The sequence below is a fragment of the Nelusetta ayraudi genome, unplaced genomic scaffold (genome assembly GCF_046127955.1).
Source record: "Nelusetta ayraudi isolate G7.1 ecotype Tasmania unplaced genomic scaffold, CSIRO-AGI_Nayr_v1 ptg000011l, whole genome shotgun sequence".
Classification (NCBI taxonomy): Eukaryota; Metazoa; Chordata; class Actinopteri; order Tetraodontiformes; family Monacanthidae; genus Nelusetta; species Nelusetta ayraudi.
This window is the reverse complement of record NW_027466061.1, coordinates 24,112,541-24,130,939: the sequence shown is the minus strand read 5'-3', so window position 1 is coordinate 24,130,939 and position 18,399 is coordinate 24,112,541. Positions and strand designations below refer to the sequence as shown.

The 18,399-nt window shown below is 42.6% G+C and overlaps 1 protein-coding gene and 1 long non-coding RNA gene across 5 annotated transcripts in view; one reads left to right on the top strand and one right to left on the bottom strand.

Annotated features, from left to right (window-relative positions):
- Window positions 1-18,399, bottom strand: part of gabrg2 (gamma-aminobutyric acid type A receptor subunit gamma2) — a 56,552-nt gene that overhangs the window by 15,281 nt on the left and 22,872 nt on the right. For all 4 annotated transcript variants that reach the window (XM_076022017.1, XM_076022018.1, XM_076022020.1 and 1 more), the window contains exon 6: window positions 17,216-17,353. In XM_076022017.1, the coding sequence (XP_075878132.1) occupies window positions 17,216-17,353 (138 nt within the window). The remainder of the gene's footprint in view (window positions 1-17,215; window positions 17,354-18,399) is intronic.
- LOC142885504 (uncharacterized) overlaps window positions 1,921-18,399 on the top strand; it is a 69,562-nt gene continuing 53,083 nt past the window's right edge. The window contains exon 1 of the long non-coding RNA XR_012926299.1: window positions 1,921-2,071. This is a non-coding gene — a long non-coding RNA (uncharacterized LOC142885504). The remainder of the gene's footprint in view (window positions 2,072-18,399) is intronic.

Here is an 18,399-nt window from a genome sequence, read left to right as displayed (position 1 = left end):
TGTGGTCACACAGCTCATTCTGCCGATTTTAGTGGAGAACAGCCAACATCTGGCAGCTCATTAGCGCCGGGGTGTGTGTGTGTCTGGGACATCCGTCCCAGCATGCACCTGTGTTCCGTGAGTGTTCCCGTCATTACAGGAAGTAGGTGCAATCCCCCACAACCTCTCACATCACCGTTGTTTTCCGCTGACGTGCCATATTACCTTTCAGTTTGGGAGGAGTGGAGGTGCACACCCCAGGGTCCCACTGCCCAACTATTTTGTTTTGTTCTTACAGCCATGTTAGCGTTTAGTAACCCCCCCCAAACCCACCTAGCCGATACCTCCAGACAGCTGCTTGATGGACTCAGATTTCAGCTGGCTCAGCAGCGGCAGCGCGAGGGAGTACTTCACATTAGCTTAGCGCGCTAATGGTAATCGGACTTCCAGGAGGGCTGAGAGGGGGGTCAGCTGAAAGGACCCCGCCTCCCCTTTTATACCCTTCCCTGGTTTTCATTAGCTGGAAACTGAAGTTCTGAGACAGGTTCGTTGACTGGCAGCCTAATGCTGATGCATCATTAACATGACATCATCATCATTAGCATCTCAAAAACTAAAACTAAAATAAAATCTCGAGCTGAAACTTCAACTTTAACGTGTTACTCTAAATTACTAAAAGTTAAAAATCCAGATGTAAAATATGATCATTTTAACACACTGAAGAACTGAGAGGAGCTGCAGGTGTCGCACTTGTGCACAGTCGCCACCATGGGGGGACGCTGGATATATAAAAGCAGTTTATTAATTCTCTCTTCTTGTTTTCTGCTCATCACTTAGACAAGCTGCTGCTGATGCTGCAACCACCAGCGTCCAAACAGGAGGCGGGGCTTTGAGCTAAGCCCTGCCCTCTCGGTGAGGAAAAGACACACCCAGAGTTCAGGTCTCACGCTATATCAATATATGAATGAATGAATGGTTTTTTTTTAAAACGTAAATGCTAGTAAATGAATGAAATCCAAAGACAAAAAATCATTATAAAGAATTCATTAGGGCTGGGCAAGTTAACGCATTATTATCTCGTTAACTAATTTATTTATAAACGCGACAATTATTTTATCCCGCATTAACGCATGTTGCTCACGTGCTGTAGGAGCCGTGAGTTGGGATGGGCGATATATTGGCGTTTGCGTTATATCGTCATAAAATTCACAGTGGTAACAATGTCATCTCGCGGGAATAACGATAAACTTGCGTTGATGACGTAATTACGTGCACAACGCACTTGCTGCCGGCAGCCGGCAGCTCATGTGTCGAGAATCCATCGTGGATTGTGTGCAAACGATTTGCAAACATCCTGTTTTACTTTTTATTTATTTTCTTTTGGCTCGGCGGACCGGGATGTTGAGGCAGGAAACGCAAAAATGTTAGCTAACTTTTACTGACAACTCCGAGTCAATTTTAGCATGGACCTTTTCAGGCTTTGTGTTCTAAAGTTACTCGAAGCAGACGTTGAACTCTGTCATTTATCGACACTGTTTTTTCAAGAGCGATCTTTCTTTCTGTTCTCTACGGCGCTTGTTTTTAGCGAGCTACTGCTTCTGTAAACACGGCGTGCTTCAGGCGTTCTTCTTCTTCCGCCTTGAAGGAATAAACTTGCAGCGCCACACCAGGCCGGGCATAGGTACGACATCTTTTCAGTCGTTTCCAAACGCATATCCGTGTAAACAATATTTATTTTTATTTTATTTATGTATTTATTTACTTTATTTATTTTAAATACGGCTTTGTGTAAAAGTGTTTTTTTTCGAGTGTGGTTTCAAATATATGCAGATTCAAAAAAAAATCCCAAAACATGGAGTTGAATTGTTTTATATTTTTTATCGTCACTTTTATCGTTATCGCAATAAATGCCAGATATTATTGTGATAAAACTTTTAGTCCATATCGCCCGTCCCTAGCCGTGAGTTTCTAATGTTTACATTTATGAGCGCACTTCTTTAACACCTGGGTAGGGGGTGTGTGTGTTACTGTGGGGTGTAGTCACAACGCTAATTAATGACATTCACCTGTGCGCCTCGGATGGCTTGGTGTGGTGGGGTAAGCTTCGGATTACATTGTGATAAAGAATAAAGTAAATAAAAAAGAACCTTGAAGCAAGACTGTATTTATTTTTGCATGCGCGTCAACAATTACTCCTTCGTTTAGCCCACTGCGGCTTATTTATTTATCGATCACCAGTTAGCCTATGTGCTTTTATTTTGTAAAAGTGTGTTGCTGGCTTCTCCGGAACCAGAAAAGAAAAGACTTTGTTCATATGGTGGAAGATTAAAATAAAAGTGCACTATATATACACTTCTTTTAAATTCATTATTGGATTTTGCGTACACAGTGTGATTAATCGTGATTTATCAGGGAAATCATGCGATTAATTGCGATTAAAACTTTTAATCATTGCCCAGCCCTAGTAGTCATGCATGTTTATACGTAAACATATATAAAATGTATGTAACCTTTATTACTCTTTTCTCACGGTCTGTATAAAATATAATCTGCTCTAATGTCTATGTCTTATACATGTGTGTAAAATTGAATCCACTCTCTATATGTAATTTGTATCAATGCAAACATACTCACACATCCTTATAGGCATATATTTATTACGTACATATCGATATAAATATAATATGGACTGTATATCCAACATCTATCCACCTACATGAGTGAGGTTGGTGTGGTTGACGACACATGAAGATTTGTGGTCTGGAATGTCCCTCCCTCCGATGACAGTAGCAGCAATTTACAAGGAGCTGATGTTATCTGGTGGGAGGCAATAAAGAGCTGGCGGCTGGATGAGTGATCGTCCATCAGTAGGACGAGTGAGCAGCCGCTTTGTTGATAGCCCCCCCACCCCCACGCCATACACACATACACACACACACACCACACACACATAGCCCGGTCTCGCCGGAACTCGTGAGAGCAGACACCGCCAGGGGGCGCAGCAGCCGAAGTGACCTTGTAACTGAGATGCAGTGACCTGAAGGGACGTTGTTGGGGCATGAAAATAACCCCCCCCCCCCCAAAAAAAAAAATGTGTGATATGGGGGAGGGAGGTGGGGCTATTATATTGAATTAATTAAATAACCAGAACACAGAACAAACAAAATAAAGTTATTTTCATTATTATAATTATTCTATTATCATTGTTGTTGAAAATCCATAAAGTGTGAAAAACCATTAGCAAAGCATCACAGAAGGTTGAAGGAGTTTCTGTGGGTGATGAGCTGCAGCCTGATTGGCCGGCAGAGCCAGGATCCAAACCGAGGCTATAAATAAGTATTTTATTTTGAAGTTCAGGGCCAGTTTCCAGCCCAACTGGCTCCTCCGACTAATGACTCTGAGGCCTCTGAGGTCACACAACATTAGTCAAGGTCAATGAGCTAAGCTGGAAGTGTGTCTGGAGGGCCCTGTGCAGGATTTTTATTACAATTCATCAGGCCAGCAGGGGGAGCCGGCCTCGGAGCAACAACTCCTCAGAGTCAAATCAGCATCCGAACAGCTCGCCCCAACTCGGCTCGGCTTGGCCCAGCCTGGCTAGTCAGCAGCACAGGAGTCCCAACTGTTAAAAGTCTATTAATCTCATTATCTTTAACAGTGCTTCACTACTTTCTATACAACAACACACTTTGATTTCACCCCCTTTGTTTTGTGAGTTTTTTTGTTCTTAATTTGCATGATTTTGTATTGCAGCACCATTTGTTATTTATTGCTCTTGTTCAGGAGAGATCCAGTGTTTATCTTTCATTGACAAAATTAGTTTGCGATTCTGAGTATTTTTGTTGTTGAGTTACAACAACTAAAGTGGATTTAAGACAGTTGGTTTCCTTCAAAGATTTGAGACGCTAAAAACTGAGTTATTCTAATTTTAGCAGTTTAATATTTTTTTTAATAATTTAATCATTTTAGTCTAATATAGCTCGAAACAAGTCTTACATCACTGAAATGAGTTCATATATCTAGTACAAATGAGTGCCATTCATGAATATGGCTAAGGTTTTGCCAATTCTCAATTTCAGAACATTTGTCGACTAAAACTTGAGTTATTTGACCTAAATCTCAGGGCTTCTTGAAACAAAAATGCGTTGAGTTGCTAAACTTAAATTTTTCAAGGTAATCGGTCTTATCAAATGATTTGAGTTGACTGAACTCAATAATAACAATAATAACTCCCAATTATATAGCACCTTTTAAAGAACCCAAGGTCGCTTTACAAGGTAAACAAACAAACATAAACCAACAACAACAAAACAAAACAGGCAGGGATCTAAGGTACCTAAAAGGTACCTTTTGAGGTGTGATTTGAATCTTTCCAGAGTCAGGGAGTTACAGATTTCGGTGGGGAGAGATTTCCAGAGGGTGGGGGCAGCCACGCTGAAGGCTCTGTCCCACACCACCAGACTCCAAGATGGCGGCCCACTCATTTGAATGAAGTTGCTCACCCCACGCATACGCCAAAAAGGTTTTTGACTTCCGCATTAACGGGCCCATAGAGCATGCTCAGTATTGTTACTTCCCATCATGTCATCAGAATCAGAGAGATTCTAGTGACTTTCTGGCCTTTATCATTTTTTTTTTTAATGACTGAAAGACCATAACGGAAAAATATACTAAAAGATTTGCTATGAACCGCCTTTCAGGTCACAGTCATCTTGTCAGCCGTATTAAAGGCGCTTAGTTTTGTATTGCAGACTATGAGAAAAATGCTTTTTGGGGAGGAGAGGTTGGGGTCAAAGATGACACCTCAGTTGCGGACCTCAGAAGCTGTTCTGATGGAACAGCCATCAACAGTAATGAGGAGATCTCCAACCTTCTGGAGCAGTGGCTTGGGGGCCACAACCATGAACTCAGCCTTATTGCTTGGCATGTAGGCAGTTGAGACTGTGGGGGGAGCTGGGAGGATAGTGAGGTGCTGAAGTAAAGATGGGTATGGTCAGCGTAGCAATGGAAGTTGAGACCGTGGTGGCGTATGATTTGAGCCGAGGGGGAGCAGGTAGTTGGTGAAGAGCCCCCTCGCCCGAGCCAGGTGGAGCCTCCCCCCGCCGCCGTCTCCCCACACTCATCCCCACCTCTACCACCCCGACCTCTTTTTGCCCCGACAACAGCAGTTGTTGGTGATTCCATCATCAAGAAGGTACGTTTTTTTCAATGCCGTCACCCATTGCTTCCCAGGTGCCACAGTCCCTGTGATTCTTGAAATACTCCCGGGGCTATTGGCCTCACTCCCGTCCTCTGTCACCAGGCTCATCCTGCGTGTAGGTTTTAACGACACGTCCTGCTGTCAATCGGAGGTGACCAAGGAGTATTTTAGGGAACTTTTTACCTTTCTGAGCAGCACTGGGTTGACTGTTTTTTTATCTCTGGGCCCCACCCCTCCCTTGCACGTGGAGTGTGGCGTTTTAGCAGACTCCTCAATCTAAACACCTGGCTTCAGTCCACCTCCACCAGCAGCTGGTTTGGCATCAGTGACAATTTTAACCTTTTCTGGAACCGGTCATCATTCTACTGGACTGATGGAATTCACCCCTCCAGACTGGGCAGCCGTGTGTTGACTGACAACATCCTGCACGCTGTCCAGTCCACCACGGCCAAAACGCAACTGACTACCTCTGCCCTCTACCCTCACCATCCCTCCACAGTCCACCACCTCCTGCAACAGCTCCACCTACTGTCCACTTCTAGCATCTGTCACAGTTGATCACTCACTCCACACCCACCACATTACACCCATTGTCAATTACAGACCCAGATCTCACCATACAGCTCACAGGAGACCAACCTCGCGCTGCTTTCGCCCGCTAAACCCAGACCCGGACTATATCTCCCACCCACCCATCCCATCAACTACAAATTCCCCAAGGACTCTTGGGGAACATGGCACTTTTAAATGTTTGCTCATTGTCAAGCAAGACTTTTATTATTAATGATATTATCAGAGAGAATATGATTGACTGTTTATTCTTAAATGAGACTTGGCTGGGCACGGATGCACCAGCTGTTCTAACCCTCTTCTAACCTCCCCTTAAAATTTTTGTTTTATCTTCTCTACAAGGACGGATAGGAAAGGTGGTACTGCCTCTATTTTCTGCACTTCCCTTACCCCCAAATACATTTCATTTGATCAGTTCACCACCTTTGAATGTCACGCCTTTGTTTGTTTGTTGTTCGTTGTTGTTAACAGCCCTCCCATTTTATGTATGACAATTTATAGGCCACCTAAACAGTGTGCTGCTTTTATAAACAAATTCTCAGAATTTTTATCAATTGTTCACTCTTCCTATAAAATGATTATCATATCCGGTGATTTTAATCTTCACATAGACAACCAGTCAGATTATTTATCCAAAGATTTTATCAACATTCTTAGCTCCATGGATTTTAAGCAGCATATCACTCAGCCAACTTACAACAGGGGACACACCCTCGACCTAGTCATTACTCATGGCTTGACCGCTGGTGTGTCCTCTGTTGTTGACTTGGCTGTTACTGACCACTACTGTGTGTTTTTTTTAACATCACCGGTTTTATAGAACAGGAGGCCTCAGTTCATACAATGAGGAAACACTATCTGACTCCTGAAGTGGCAGAAAATTTTATTGAAGTTTTTAACAGCTGTCCTCCAGTCATTTTACCTGCATCATGTGATTTTAATGTCAAGCACTTTAACAGTAAACTTAAGTCATGCCTCGACACAATAGCTCCACTGGTAACAAAAAAGGTCAAAACAAAACCTATGGCCGCGTGGAGGAACAATGACAAAGTCAAAAAACTGAAAAGGAAATGAGGGACGGCCGAAAGAAAATGGAGGAAAAGTAAGCTAACAGTACATCATCAAATACTACAAGAACAACTCAAAATATACAATAACACAATCAAACAGGCAAGAAAGAAAGAAAACCCTCATTTCCAATAATAAAAACAACCCCCAAATTCTATTTTCCACTATAGGACATCTAATTAATCCTGATTTTAACAAGCACAGTAGACCCTCCACTGACTCCTTATGCAAAGAATTTGCTGTCCACTTCAGGAGTAAAATCGATTCTATTAGATCCTACATTTTATCCAAGCAGAAAACTGTTTTTAATGAAACCAAATCCTGCTCTCTATCCGAGGAAACACTGGACAGCTTTGTCCTGGTTGATGCTGTGGTCCTTAGTAGGGCTTTTGCTCAGGTAAATCTGACGACCTGCCTTTTAGACCCAATCCCCACATCACTTTTTAAGACTTAAGATATAAGATACCATAAGATTTTATGGATCCCTTGCAGTTGCGCTTTTAAACTTGGTAAATTGCTCTGTTCAGACTGGGGTCTTCCCTGCTGCTTTTAAAACGGCAGTGGTGAGGCGCCTCTTGAAGAAGAGTAATTTGGACCCTGACACTTTTGATAACTACAGACCTGTATCCAACTTGCCATTTTTAAGCAAATTTTAGAGAAACTTGTTTTTATTCAGTTGAATGATTGTTTAACCAAAAACAACATATTTGAGAAATATCAGTCTGGTTTTAGGATTAACCACAGTACAGAGACGGCTTTGTTAAAGATCGTAAACGATCTCAGGTGCAATTACGATTCACGTAAGATCTCAGTCCTGGTCCTACTGGATCTTAGCGCAGCATTTGATACAGTTGACCACCAAATTCTTCTGAACAGACTGAGGCACCCGGTTGGCCTCTCTGGCACTGCTTTTAAATGGTTTGATTCATATCTCACAGATAGAAGATACCTGGTAAGTATGGATACATGCTCCTCAGGGATCCACAAAATAACATGTGGGATACCCCAAGGCTCCCTCTTAAGCCCCATCCTTTTTAATCTATACATGTTATCACTTGGGGATGTCATCAGGAGACACTGCACACAGCATTCATTTTCAAGGTTACGCTGGTGACACACAGTTGTACATTTCCATGTCTCCTGATGACACAAGGCCAATTGATGCCTTTTTCAACTGCATTTTAGAGATCAAATTATGGATGGCAGAAAACTTCCTACAGCTCAACCAGGACAAAGCTGAAGTTTTAGTTATCGGTCCTGAAGCCAAGAGAGAGAACCACCTGTCAAAATTACAGGTCCTGTCACTGAGGCCATTGGTTCAAGTAAAAAACCAGGGTGTTATCTTAGACTCTGAGCTTACTTTTACCCCACACATTAAGCATGTTGTAAAAACTGTTTTTTATCATCTGAAGAACATAGCCATAGTCCGCCCAATTATCTCCTTGGCCAACGCAGAGATGCTCGTGCATGCTTTCATTTCCAGTCGTATTGACTACTGCAATGCCCTGCTTTCTTGGTTTTCCCAAGAAAAGAATCTTGCACCTACAGCTACTTCAGAATTCAGCAGCACGTGTGCTGATGAGGACCAGAAGGCGGGCTCACATTACACTGGTTTTAAAATCACTGCACTGGCTCCCTGTGTCTTTCAGGATCGATTTAAGGTCCTTTTAATGGTTTTTAAATATCTTAATGGTCTTGCACCTTCTTATCTCTTAGATCTGCTATTACCTTATGAACCCTGGCGAACCCTGAGGCCCTCCGGCACCAGCCTGTTCACTATTCCTAAAGTTAATACCAAAACCTACGGCGAGGCAGCCTTCCAGTACTATGCCCCACATTTATGGAACAGCCTGCCGGAGAACCTGAGGAGAACCCTAATATTTAAGAATAGGCTTAAAACTCATCTTTTTAATCTGGCTTTTAATTAACATAAATTTTGTTGTTTTTATATTTTTTATGCATTTTTAGTTGCTAGTCTTTCCTAGCTCTTTTACAGTTTTACAGTATTTTTCCACCTATTTGCGTGGTACATCCTCATTTTATACATCGCACATATCTTAATTTTATTTTATTTCTTTGTTTTAGATATTTTATGTATTTTATGTTTTAGATATTTTATGTATTTTATATTTTATGATATATTGCACAATCTTAATTTATGAATTTTTATTCTATTCTATTTTATTCTATTCTCTGTTTTAGATATTTTATGTATCTAATTTCCCAGTGTTTCCTCGGTGGGAGCCCTCTGCATCGGGGATGGCCTCTGGCCCTGGCAGCCGTGATGCGGGCTTTGGGTCCACTCTCCCGTGGCGGGGGGGTGTGCCATCACCTCACGGCGGTAGTGCTTGGCTATTCCCCCTCCGGGTTGGTTCGCGAACCCACGCTTGTGGCGGGGTCTCATTGGTTGTGCCGCTACCCGATGAAGAGGGCTCGCTAGGATAGTGTTTTCCTCTCTGGTTCATCCGTGCTCAGCCTCAATTTCCTTTTTTCGTGGGTATGCATGTGTGTGTGTGTGTGTGTGTGTGTGTGTGTGTGTGTGTGTGTGTGTGTGTGTGTGCGTGCGTGCGTGCGTGCGTGCGTGTGTGTGTGTATGTGTTTGTATGGTTGGGGTGGGTGGGGACATCTACATGGGCGGAGGGAGGGGGGCTTTGTTTTTAACTATAAAGCACTTTGTGCTGCATTTTATTGTATGAAAAGTGCTCTACAAGTAAAGGTTTGATTGATTGATTGATTGAAGAGAATGGGAACAAGCACGGAGCCTTGAGGGACGCCATGGTTGACTGGGGCACGGGGGGGGAGGCCATGGTGACAAACTGGGTTCTGTTTGAGAGGTAAAACTCAGTGGGTTTTAATGTGCAGGAGGCAGAATTTTCCACTCTTCCTCTTGCAGCTATGACCCTGTCTTTTTCTGCTTTGTCTTTTCTCCTTTCCATTCATCCATCAATCCATCCATCCATCCATTCCTGCATGGCTCTGCCCTCCTGACCTACATCGTCTTCCAGCACCACAACTTTAAGTGATAAATAATAAAGCAATCAACAGAATGCATCAGCTAATTCAAATCCTTGTGGAAATCAGTCAACTTCACTTATTCTGCATAAGATGACGCTTGATTATGTCCCAGAGTTTCAGAGACACTGCTGTGTCGTTGTCGTTGTCATCAGAGGATACATCAACACTTTTCTCATTTCAAAAACTGGAGTGTTTCCATCTTGCTGCTGTTGTCTTCTAGTCCATGAGGAGAATAATTCCACCTGTCGGACTAAAGAACTGAAACAGATCAGAATTTCTGCTCTGTTATTTCTCTCTAGGTCTGACTGACAAAAGACTCTCCTCTACTCTTCCTCTGCTCTAATCGTGCCGCTTGTTTCCAGCTTTTTAATCAGCAGCTTGTTTCTGTGGAGCTGCGCTGATGGAGGGAAGAAAGAAACACAAGTAGGACGATGGAGGAGGATGAGGATGAAGAAAGGAAAACATCCCCATCCCATCCAGCACGCTGGGAAACATGGCTCCTTTAGTACGTGTGTGTGTGTGTGTGTGTGTGTGTGTGTGTGTGTGTGTTATATTGGTATTTAACACCACAAAAGGAGGATTGTGGCTGAGTCAGAACATTTTTTTATCCCACTCCCGTCATCCGCAATCATCAGCCGCTGGCCAACCAGACATAGGTGTGTGGGTGGGTGGGTGGGGGGATTAGAGAGCCCCCACTACGGTCTCCTTCCTTCTTGTGATCCGGTGTCTATGATGATTTCCTGTCATGTGATTCTTCAGGAAATCAGCGTTGCCGATGACGTCACTTTTTGTTGACCTTTTTACATTTAACCTTACCTTTCCTTACCGTGATTGTGTGTGTGTGTTTTTTTTTGTGTGTGTGTGTGTTGGGGGGGGAGGGGAGATGTGATTATTCACACCTCAATATGCCGGAGTGGTGGTTTATTTGATAAGGGAAGCAGCGTCCCCGTCACAATAAAGAACTATTGACATTTTTGGCTTATTGCTTTTCTGTTGTTGTTCAGTTTGGATGGAAGTAGGCGGACAAGGACGTCCTGCTTCTCTGTCTCCCATAAAATCTGATAACATTTTCCCTTTTAATTTACTTCTGGATTTTCTGACATTGTCGGGAGGGATGACATGGTGGCTGGTCAAACCCCCTGGAACCAGGATCATATTGCCGCAAGCCTTTCTTCCCTCTCTGAAATGGCTTTCATCTTAAAGGACCCATGAAGAATCTAATCAGCAGCATCAACTTCCTTCTGCATTTTAACCACCAGGGAATCCTTTTCATAGTGCATTTTTTTTGTTTAGATATATATCAATATATGGAAACACATTTATATTTGTAACTGGGAATTGTAGTAGTAGTAGTGTTTTCATTTTCTAATAATCAGCTTTGGTATTTGATATCGATATTTGAAGGTGGCACTGCTTGCTTTGCTTGCAGTTCTCCTACTGACCATCAGACAGTGCTAAATCTTGCACAATGAGGCCTTTAAATGAAGGATGTGGGTGGAGCAACTTCTGCACACCAAAGATGGTGCTGCATTGTGTTGCGTTCGCAACAGAGGTGGGAAGTAACAAAGTACAAGTGCTGTGTCACTGTACTTAAGTAGAAACCTTTTCCACGGATCCGTACTTTACTTGGGTCTATCTTTTTCTGATTTTACTTTGACTTCCTACATTTGTATTTAAATATCTTTACTTTCTTCTTCTTATATTGGAAAAAACGGACTTGTTAATTTTGTCTTTGGAAGTCTTTAAAAGATACAAATTGTGTTCAAAGTCATTGACTGATTATTGATTCTAGTTGTTGTTGCTTGAAGTGGAGCTATTTGAACTCTACTGTTGTGTAGTTGAATACAACAGCAAATGATATTTTAGAGACAGCAGATTATTTTAGACAACTTCGGCTTTGGGGTCATTGTGTCATCTGTGGACGTTTCCAGGCTGAAGCTGTGTGTGTGTGTGTGTGTGTGTGTGTGTGTGTGTGTGTGTGTGCGTTTGTGAGACACTCTGATCCTTCACTCTTCATGGCAGTTACACACACACACACACACACACACACACACACACACACACACACACACACACACTAATGGGTGCTCGTATGGCTGCTCTCCTCCGGCCCGGGTCACTTCCTCCCACTCCAAGATGCCTCCAGATTGGCCACATTAAAGAGTCGTCTGCTGACTGTGGAGCTGGCTAATGGGTAGCGGGCGGCCGATGTGTCCCGAGGCTTAGCTCCACTCACAGCCAATCATACAGGCGGGCGCACACAGACAACAGGGCCGCACGCCACAGCTTTTTGGGAGGTCACTCTAAGAATAGAATAAAAAAAAAAGAGCGAGCGAGCAAGAGAGGGAACGAGGGAATGAGCGAGCATATCCACTGGAGAGTACGGTGCTGAATTGTGCATCATGCAAGCAAATGGACGCAGAAACATACACGTTTCACAGGGGGGACGTGGGGCGCGCACACACACACACACACACTCACACACCGAACGCATGACGCATGTTAGCGCTGCTCTGTGCTCGGCTTGAAAGCTCAGCAAATGAACCGCGTTCCCGATGAAACGACTCGTCATCATCATCATCATCATCATCATCATCATCATCATCACGCCGGCTGAAGCCTGTGAGTCAGAGGGGATGTGGCCTCACGCTCGAAAAACGCCCGAGAATCTCAACCGTCGAGCAACAGCAGCGTTGTTCACGCGGTGCTAAATCGGCCCAGAGAGAGGGAGGGAGAGAGAGCGCAAGAGAGAGAGAGAGAGAGAGAGAGAGACAGCAGCTGCACCACAACCCGGTTGGGGTGGAGGGTTGTAATGTCACAAGGGCATTGATATGCTTAAGTCTATTTAAATTTTTGATAATAATTTTGATAATAATTTTTAATAGTTATTAGTTAATATAATAGTAAATATACAGTTTATTAGGGCTGTCAAATGATTATTATTTTTTTTTAATTGCAATTAATCGCAGAATCTTCATAGTTAACTGTGTGGTTTGAATCGTATGTGTAAAATTCTGTTATTTTGCATTTCAAGGCAGTTTTAACCTCATAATGTTACACCGGATGCGTAAGCGCCGTGAACGGCCACGAGCTGCAGCCCTCCTGTTTACACTAGACGCACATTTCTCCGCCACAGTCGACAAGCATTTGTGCTCAGCTGTTGTTTACTCCCATTCAGAGCTATTTTTTTCATCAAGATCAATTTCACATCATCGATCTTGACTTGACAACAACTCCTCTCTGCCTCTCTTTCGCTCTCTCCCTGTGTGTTTAGACATCCCAAAGCCCACCCCACCCACCATATTTTCAAAATTGCTTTTATTTTATAGACTTGCACATGTCCAGGCCAGTCTAAAGTTTGTTGGAGACTATTTGGATGATCCAAAGGAGGATTGGGAGAAAGTCATGTGGTCAGATGAGACCAGAGTGGAACTCTTTGGGATAAACGGCACTCGCTGTGTTTGGAGGGGGAAGAATGCTGAGTTGCATCCCATGAACACCATAGCCAATGTGAAGCACGGTGGTGGAAACATTATGCTTTGGAGCTGCTTTTCTGTAAAGGGGACAGCACGACTGATCCATATTAAGGAAAGAATGAATGGGGCCATGTATTGTGAGATTTTGGGCAAACCAATCAGTGAGAGCATTGAGGATGAAACGCGGCTGGATCTTCCAGCATGACAATGATCCCAAACACACCGCCCTGGCAACAAAGGAGTGGCTACGTAAAAAGCATTTCAAGGTTCCGCAGTGGCCTAGGCAGTCTCCGGACCTCAGTCCAATAGAGAATCTGTGGAGGGAGTTGAGAGTCCATGTTGCAGCGTCAACATCACAACTCCACAGATCTGCATGGAAGAATGGGCCAAAATACCAGCTACAGTGTGTGCAAACCTGGTGAAGACCTACAGGAAACGTTTGACCTTTGTCATTGCCAACCAGGGTTACATTACAAAGTATTGAGGTGAACTTTTGTTATTGATTATTATCAAATACTTATTTTCGACACCATTATTCAAATATAAATATTTTTTTTTTACATTTTGTTTCTCACAGTTGAAGTGTACCTATGATAAACGTTACAGACCTCTCTCATCTTTTAAAGTGGGACAACTTGCCTGTGTATGGATGTTCTCATTGCAACTCAGTCTGGTCTTTTTTTTTTTCTTTTCTTTTTAAATGTATTTCCTCCTGGCCACAATCACCCCCTGCTCCATTGGATGATCAGCTGGTTTTTCTCACTTCAATGTGATTTAGCACTTTACAAAAAAGTTGATTGATTGATTGATTGATTGACTGAATAATTGATGAAGTGAAGGATGGCCTTTTCTCATTTTGTGGACTCCTGGTGGGAAACACAAAAGAATTCGGAGGAGTTTCGCAGAACTTGAGACCATGTATATACACAAGCCGCCATTTATTCGCTGTAGCTCTTCTGCAGACTGTCCCAGTGACCTTCAGTGACCATGCAAATGTCTGTCGTGTCAGTGGAGTTTTGAAGTTTTGGAGCGCCGGCCCAAAATGACTGTTCTGTTGTCGAGCAGCGCAGCTCTTGGTTTTGATGAGGAGGGACTTGTTTGTGCAGTATGTGTGTGTGTGTGGGGTGGAAGGAGGGGTGGGGGACAGAGGGAAGAGGTGGGCTTGTCTCCCAGAATGAAGGTCTTCCTGTGTGACTGCCCACATGTAAGGAAGAGAAAAGGTTTGATTTTCTTCCCGAAGCAACTTGCTCACTGGCCGTGGTCACAGGGAGAAGTCGTGCTTTTCGTTTCTGAAGCAATTTCTGAAGGTCACAATCATTTCCACACCATATCAACGCCTCATCCCCAGAGCATGAAGTCAGAAACTGGTTAATCCAGAATCTAATTAATTAATCTAAGAAACCAGAAAGTAGTTTATCAAGAATCTATTTAGGAGGCCAGACCCCAGTTGAGTTATGAAGCTAGGACCTAGTTAATCCAGAAACTAGTTAATCCAGAATTTAGTGAACACATGAATCCAGAACCTAGTTAATCCAGATCCTATATAATCCAGAACCTGGTTAACACATGATGACAGAAACAAATAAATCCAGCGATCCAGAACGTAGTTAATGAATCTAAGAAAGCAAAACCTAGTTAACACAATAAGAAAGAATTTTGTTAATCCAAAGGCCAGTTAAATAATCTCAGAAACCAGAAACAAATTGATCCAGAACCTAGTTAACACACGAAACCAAGATTCTGCATTGGCAGAAAGTTTGGCCGTCCGCCACGGAGCAGCTCGGAGGCAGATGTTGTTGTGCTCACCGATCCTGAAGCAGCTCGGAATCATAAAGTGACTGCGAGATGAGATGTGGGGTCTTATGTTACAGTCAAGGTGCTGCGATCTGACAGCAGAGCAGATGGCCACGGTTGGAAAAACATCCTGAGCGGAAAACGAGCTGAAGGCCTCCTGCTCCTCTTCCTGCTCTTTCTGCTCCTCCTTCTTCTCCTCTTCCCGCTACAGATTGACTTTCTCCCCACAAATGTTTGGATTAAAGCAAACAAATTGTATTCATGTCTGTCTCTATGTTTGTATGTATATATATACATATGTACGTATGTATGTGTGTTTATTTGTAGAGATGCAATACACACCGCTGGGGATCAGTGTAGTAGGGTTAGCCATATCTGATCTAAATATCAATAGTATCATGAGTATTGGTGTGGGATCGGTACTTGCAGGGTGAGATTGTGACTTAAGTTGTAGTTTCTTTATTAGACGTCCAGCAAATTCCGGCAAAAAAAACAGAACACCTGCAATTTGTTTTTCACAAATATCTGTGTGTCATGAAAGGTATTTTTTTTGGTTTTTCGTTCTTGACATTATGTTTTATATTGCTGTTAGATTTTGTTGTTTTTGTTGCTTTTTTTATTTTTGCACAAGGGACTTTTTTTTAAACAACTGTGTGTATATACTTGTATAATATATATAATTATACTTCAACATTTTGATGATATTTTAGGTAGTTCATAAAAAAAAAAAAAGTTTATTTGCCCCAAATCAATAAGAAAACAAAACAAAACATTGTCCTGTGTTTTGTCATGATCAACTGACTAAAAGCAAATTGCAAAAAAAATATTCCATGATCCTTGCATTGCAAGCAAAAAGTTTTGGTATCGGTATCAGTATCAGCTGATACCAACCTTGTGTTTTCTCAAGTATCAACCGCCAACAGTTTGATGATCTCTGCTGCACACCAAGAAAGAAAAAGAAGAAGAAAACTAAATCTATCTCATTACCTGGCACAGACATCTGGGCCGTTATTTGTTATTAGCCAATTATTACACAGAGTACACACTTGAAACCACTTAATGCTGCATCACAGGGCCGTACAGCTCATTAGTGCCCCTGTTGGCAGCATCTCCGCAGCCGTAAAACCTCAATGGCAGTATCGTAAAACTGCAGCTTAAAAAGAAAGTCATTTAAAGAACAAACACACAGATATAAAATATATGTATTATTTTCCCACTAGTGTGTGTGTGTGTGTGTGTGTGTGTGTGTGTCTGTTAGACTCTGCTGCTTGGCGGAGGAAACACAATCGTTGCCGCCGGATCTATAGAAGGCAACACAACATGTGAGTGGGAAGGAGGACAGAGTGGGCGGAGCTAAACAGATCTGATGTTACTGTGAAAGTAACCATTTACTGCTCAGACTGTCAGTGTCATCAGTGTCTTGAGTGTCATTAGCTGCTGCCTCTGCTGCTGCTGCTGTCAGTCAGTGGTGTAAACTCAGCTTTGGGTTTTGTTTCTGAGGCATTGAATAATGAACAATGATGATGATGATCACATATTGACGTTTTATCACTCGAACTTGAAGGCAGAATTTAGTTAATCTAAGAAACTAGAACCAAATTAATCCACAATCTAATTAACACATGAAGCAAATTAAAACAGAACCTAGGTTATTAATCTAAGAATTTAGTTCATTCAGAACCTATTAAACATAAGATGCCAGAAACAAGTTAATGTATGAGACCAGAACTTAGTGATTCCACAATATAGTTAATAAATAATTTAGTGAATCAAGAACCTACTTTCGCCAGAGCCTAGTTAACATATGAAGCCAAAACTTTGTTGAAGCACAACCCAATTAATCCAGAATGTATGTAATTAATGTAATAACTTTGTTAATCCAGAACCTATTAAACATGTGAAGCCAGAGCCTATTTAATCCAGAAAATAGCTAATAAATAACCTAGTGAATTCAGAACCTAGTTTAACCAAGTTAACACATAAAGCCAGAACCTTGTGAAAGCATAACCCAGGTAATCCAGAACCAAGTTGACACGTGAAGCGGTCAGATATTTTGGGAAAACAACTCCCGTTGTTCTTCTGGTCGGACTGGAGCAGCTGGACATTTAGGTCCTACCTGAGACGGTCCTGACGATCTCAGAGGTGTTCCTCAAGCCCACGAAGGAGAACTGGTAGAGCCTCCAGGAGCGGATATCCCCCACCTCCACGGAGCTCCTCTTCCACTTGTAGACGATTTCCTCCCGGGGGTATCCATCTGAGGAGGACACGGAGAGGATCAGAAAGGAAAAGAACCTTCAGGAAGGAGGAGAACCTTCAGGAAGGAGGAGAACCCTTAAGACCCCTGGAGATCTTCTCTGAGTTTCCACCACAAAATGCTGGAACGTCCCTCAGTCAGTGAGGAATAGGGCTGCACATTATATCGTAAATTTATTGTTACCGCGATATCAACATGTGCAATAGACATATTGTAAAAACTGCGATAAATAGCGTGTCCGTCCATGCGCTACATGTAAAGAAATTTGGCCAATCAGATTGAGCCTGACTGCGTTATGCCTGCCTTAAAGTAACTGCTTTTGGTTGAGGTCGCAAACCGTGTGGAGAGAGTGAGGGGGGCGTGGTCATGGTGGGAGCAACAGCGACATGCGAGGAAAATCTGGGTGAAGAGGAACTGGAGCGCGATACAACACCGGTGTTATGTCCGTATTGGTCTTCAATTTAACGGGTTTCCTCACCGAACAGCTGCAGATGTGCTTCGCCACCGTCAAGCGGATTGGTCAGAAATTCATACAACATACACAACATATTACTGGTGATTTTTAAAAGTTGCAGGCCAAAGCCACAATGGCGAATATACTCTTGTAAGTGAGCGCTACATGTTAGTGACCTGAAAAAAAAGAAAATAAGGTATACACAAATTTGCGTCGAGCTGGACTTACTCACTAATCTGCAAATGGACAGATTAAAAAAAGAATTGGCAAGGTGGATTTCCTTTGTAGAAAAAAGACGGCCGATTCGAACGAACACAGCAGACTGAAGGGTATTATTTAAAAGGTCCCTGGCTACTCCCGCCAACTGAAAACATTAAAATAGTACATTTCTGTGAGTTTAATCTCCCGAATGAGTGCTATCATTCTCAAACCTAGAGGTATTTACCTAAGATACATCCCTGTTCTACCGTTCTAATGTTAAATTTATTTATTTATTGTTATTATCCCCCTAGTCCCAAGATTCCCGGGTAATAGCCATGCGCGCTTAACCATTCAGCCAAAGGGATACCCCTTTGGCCAAGTAGCCAGGGCG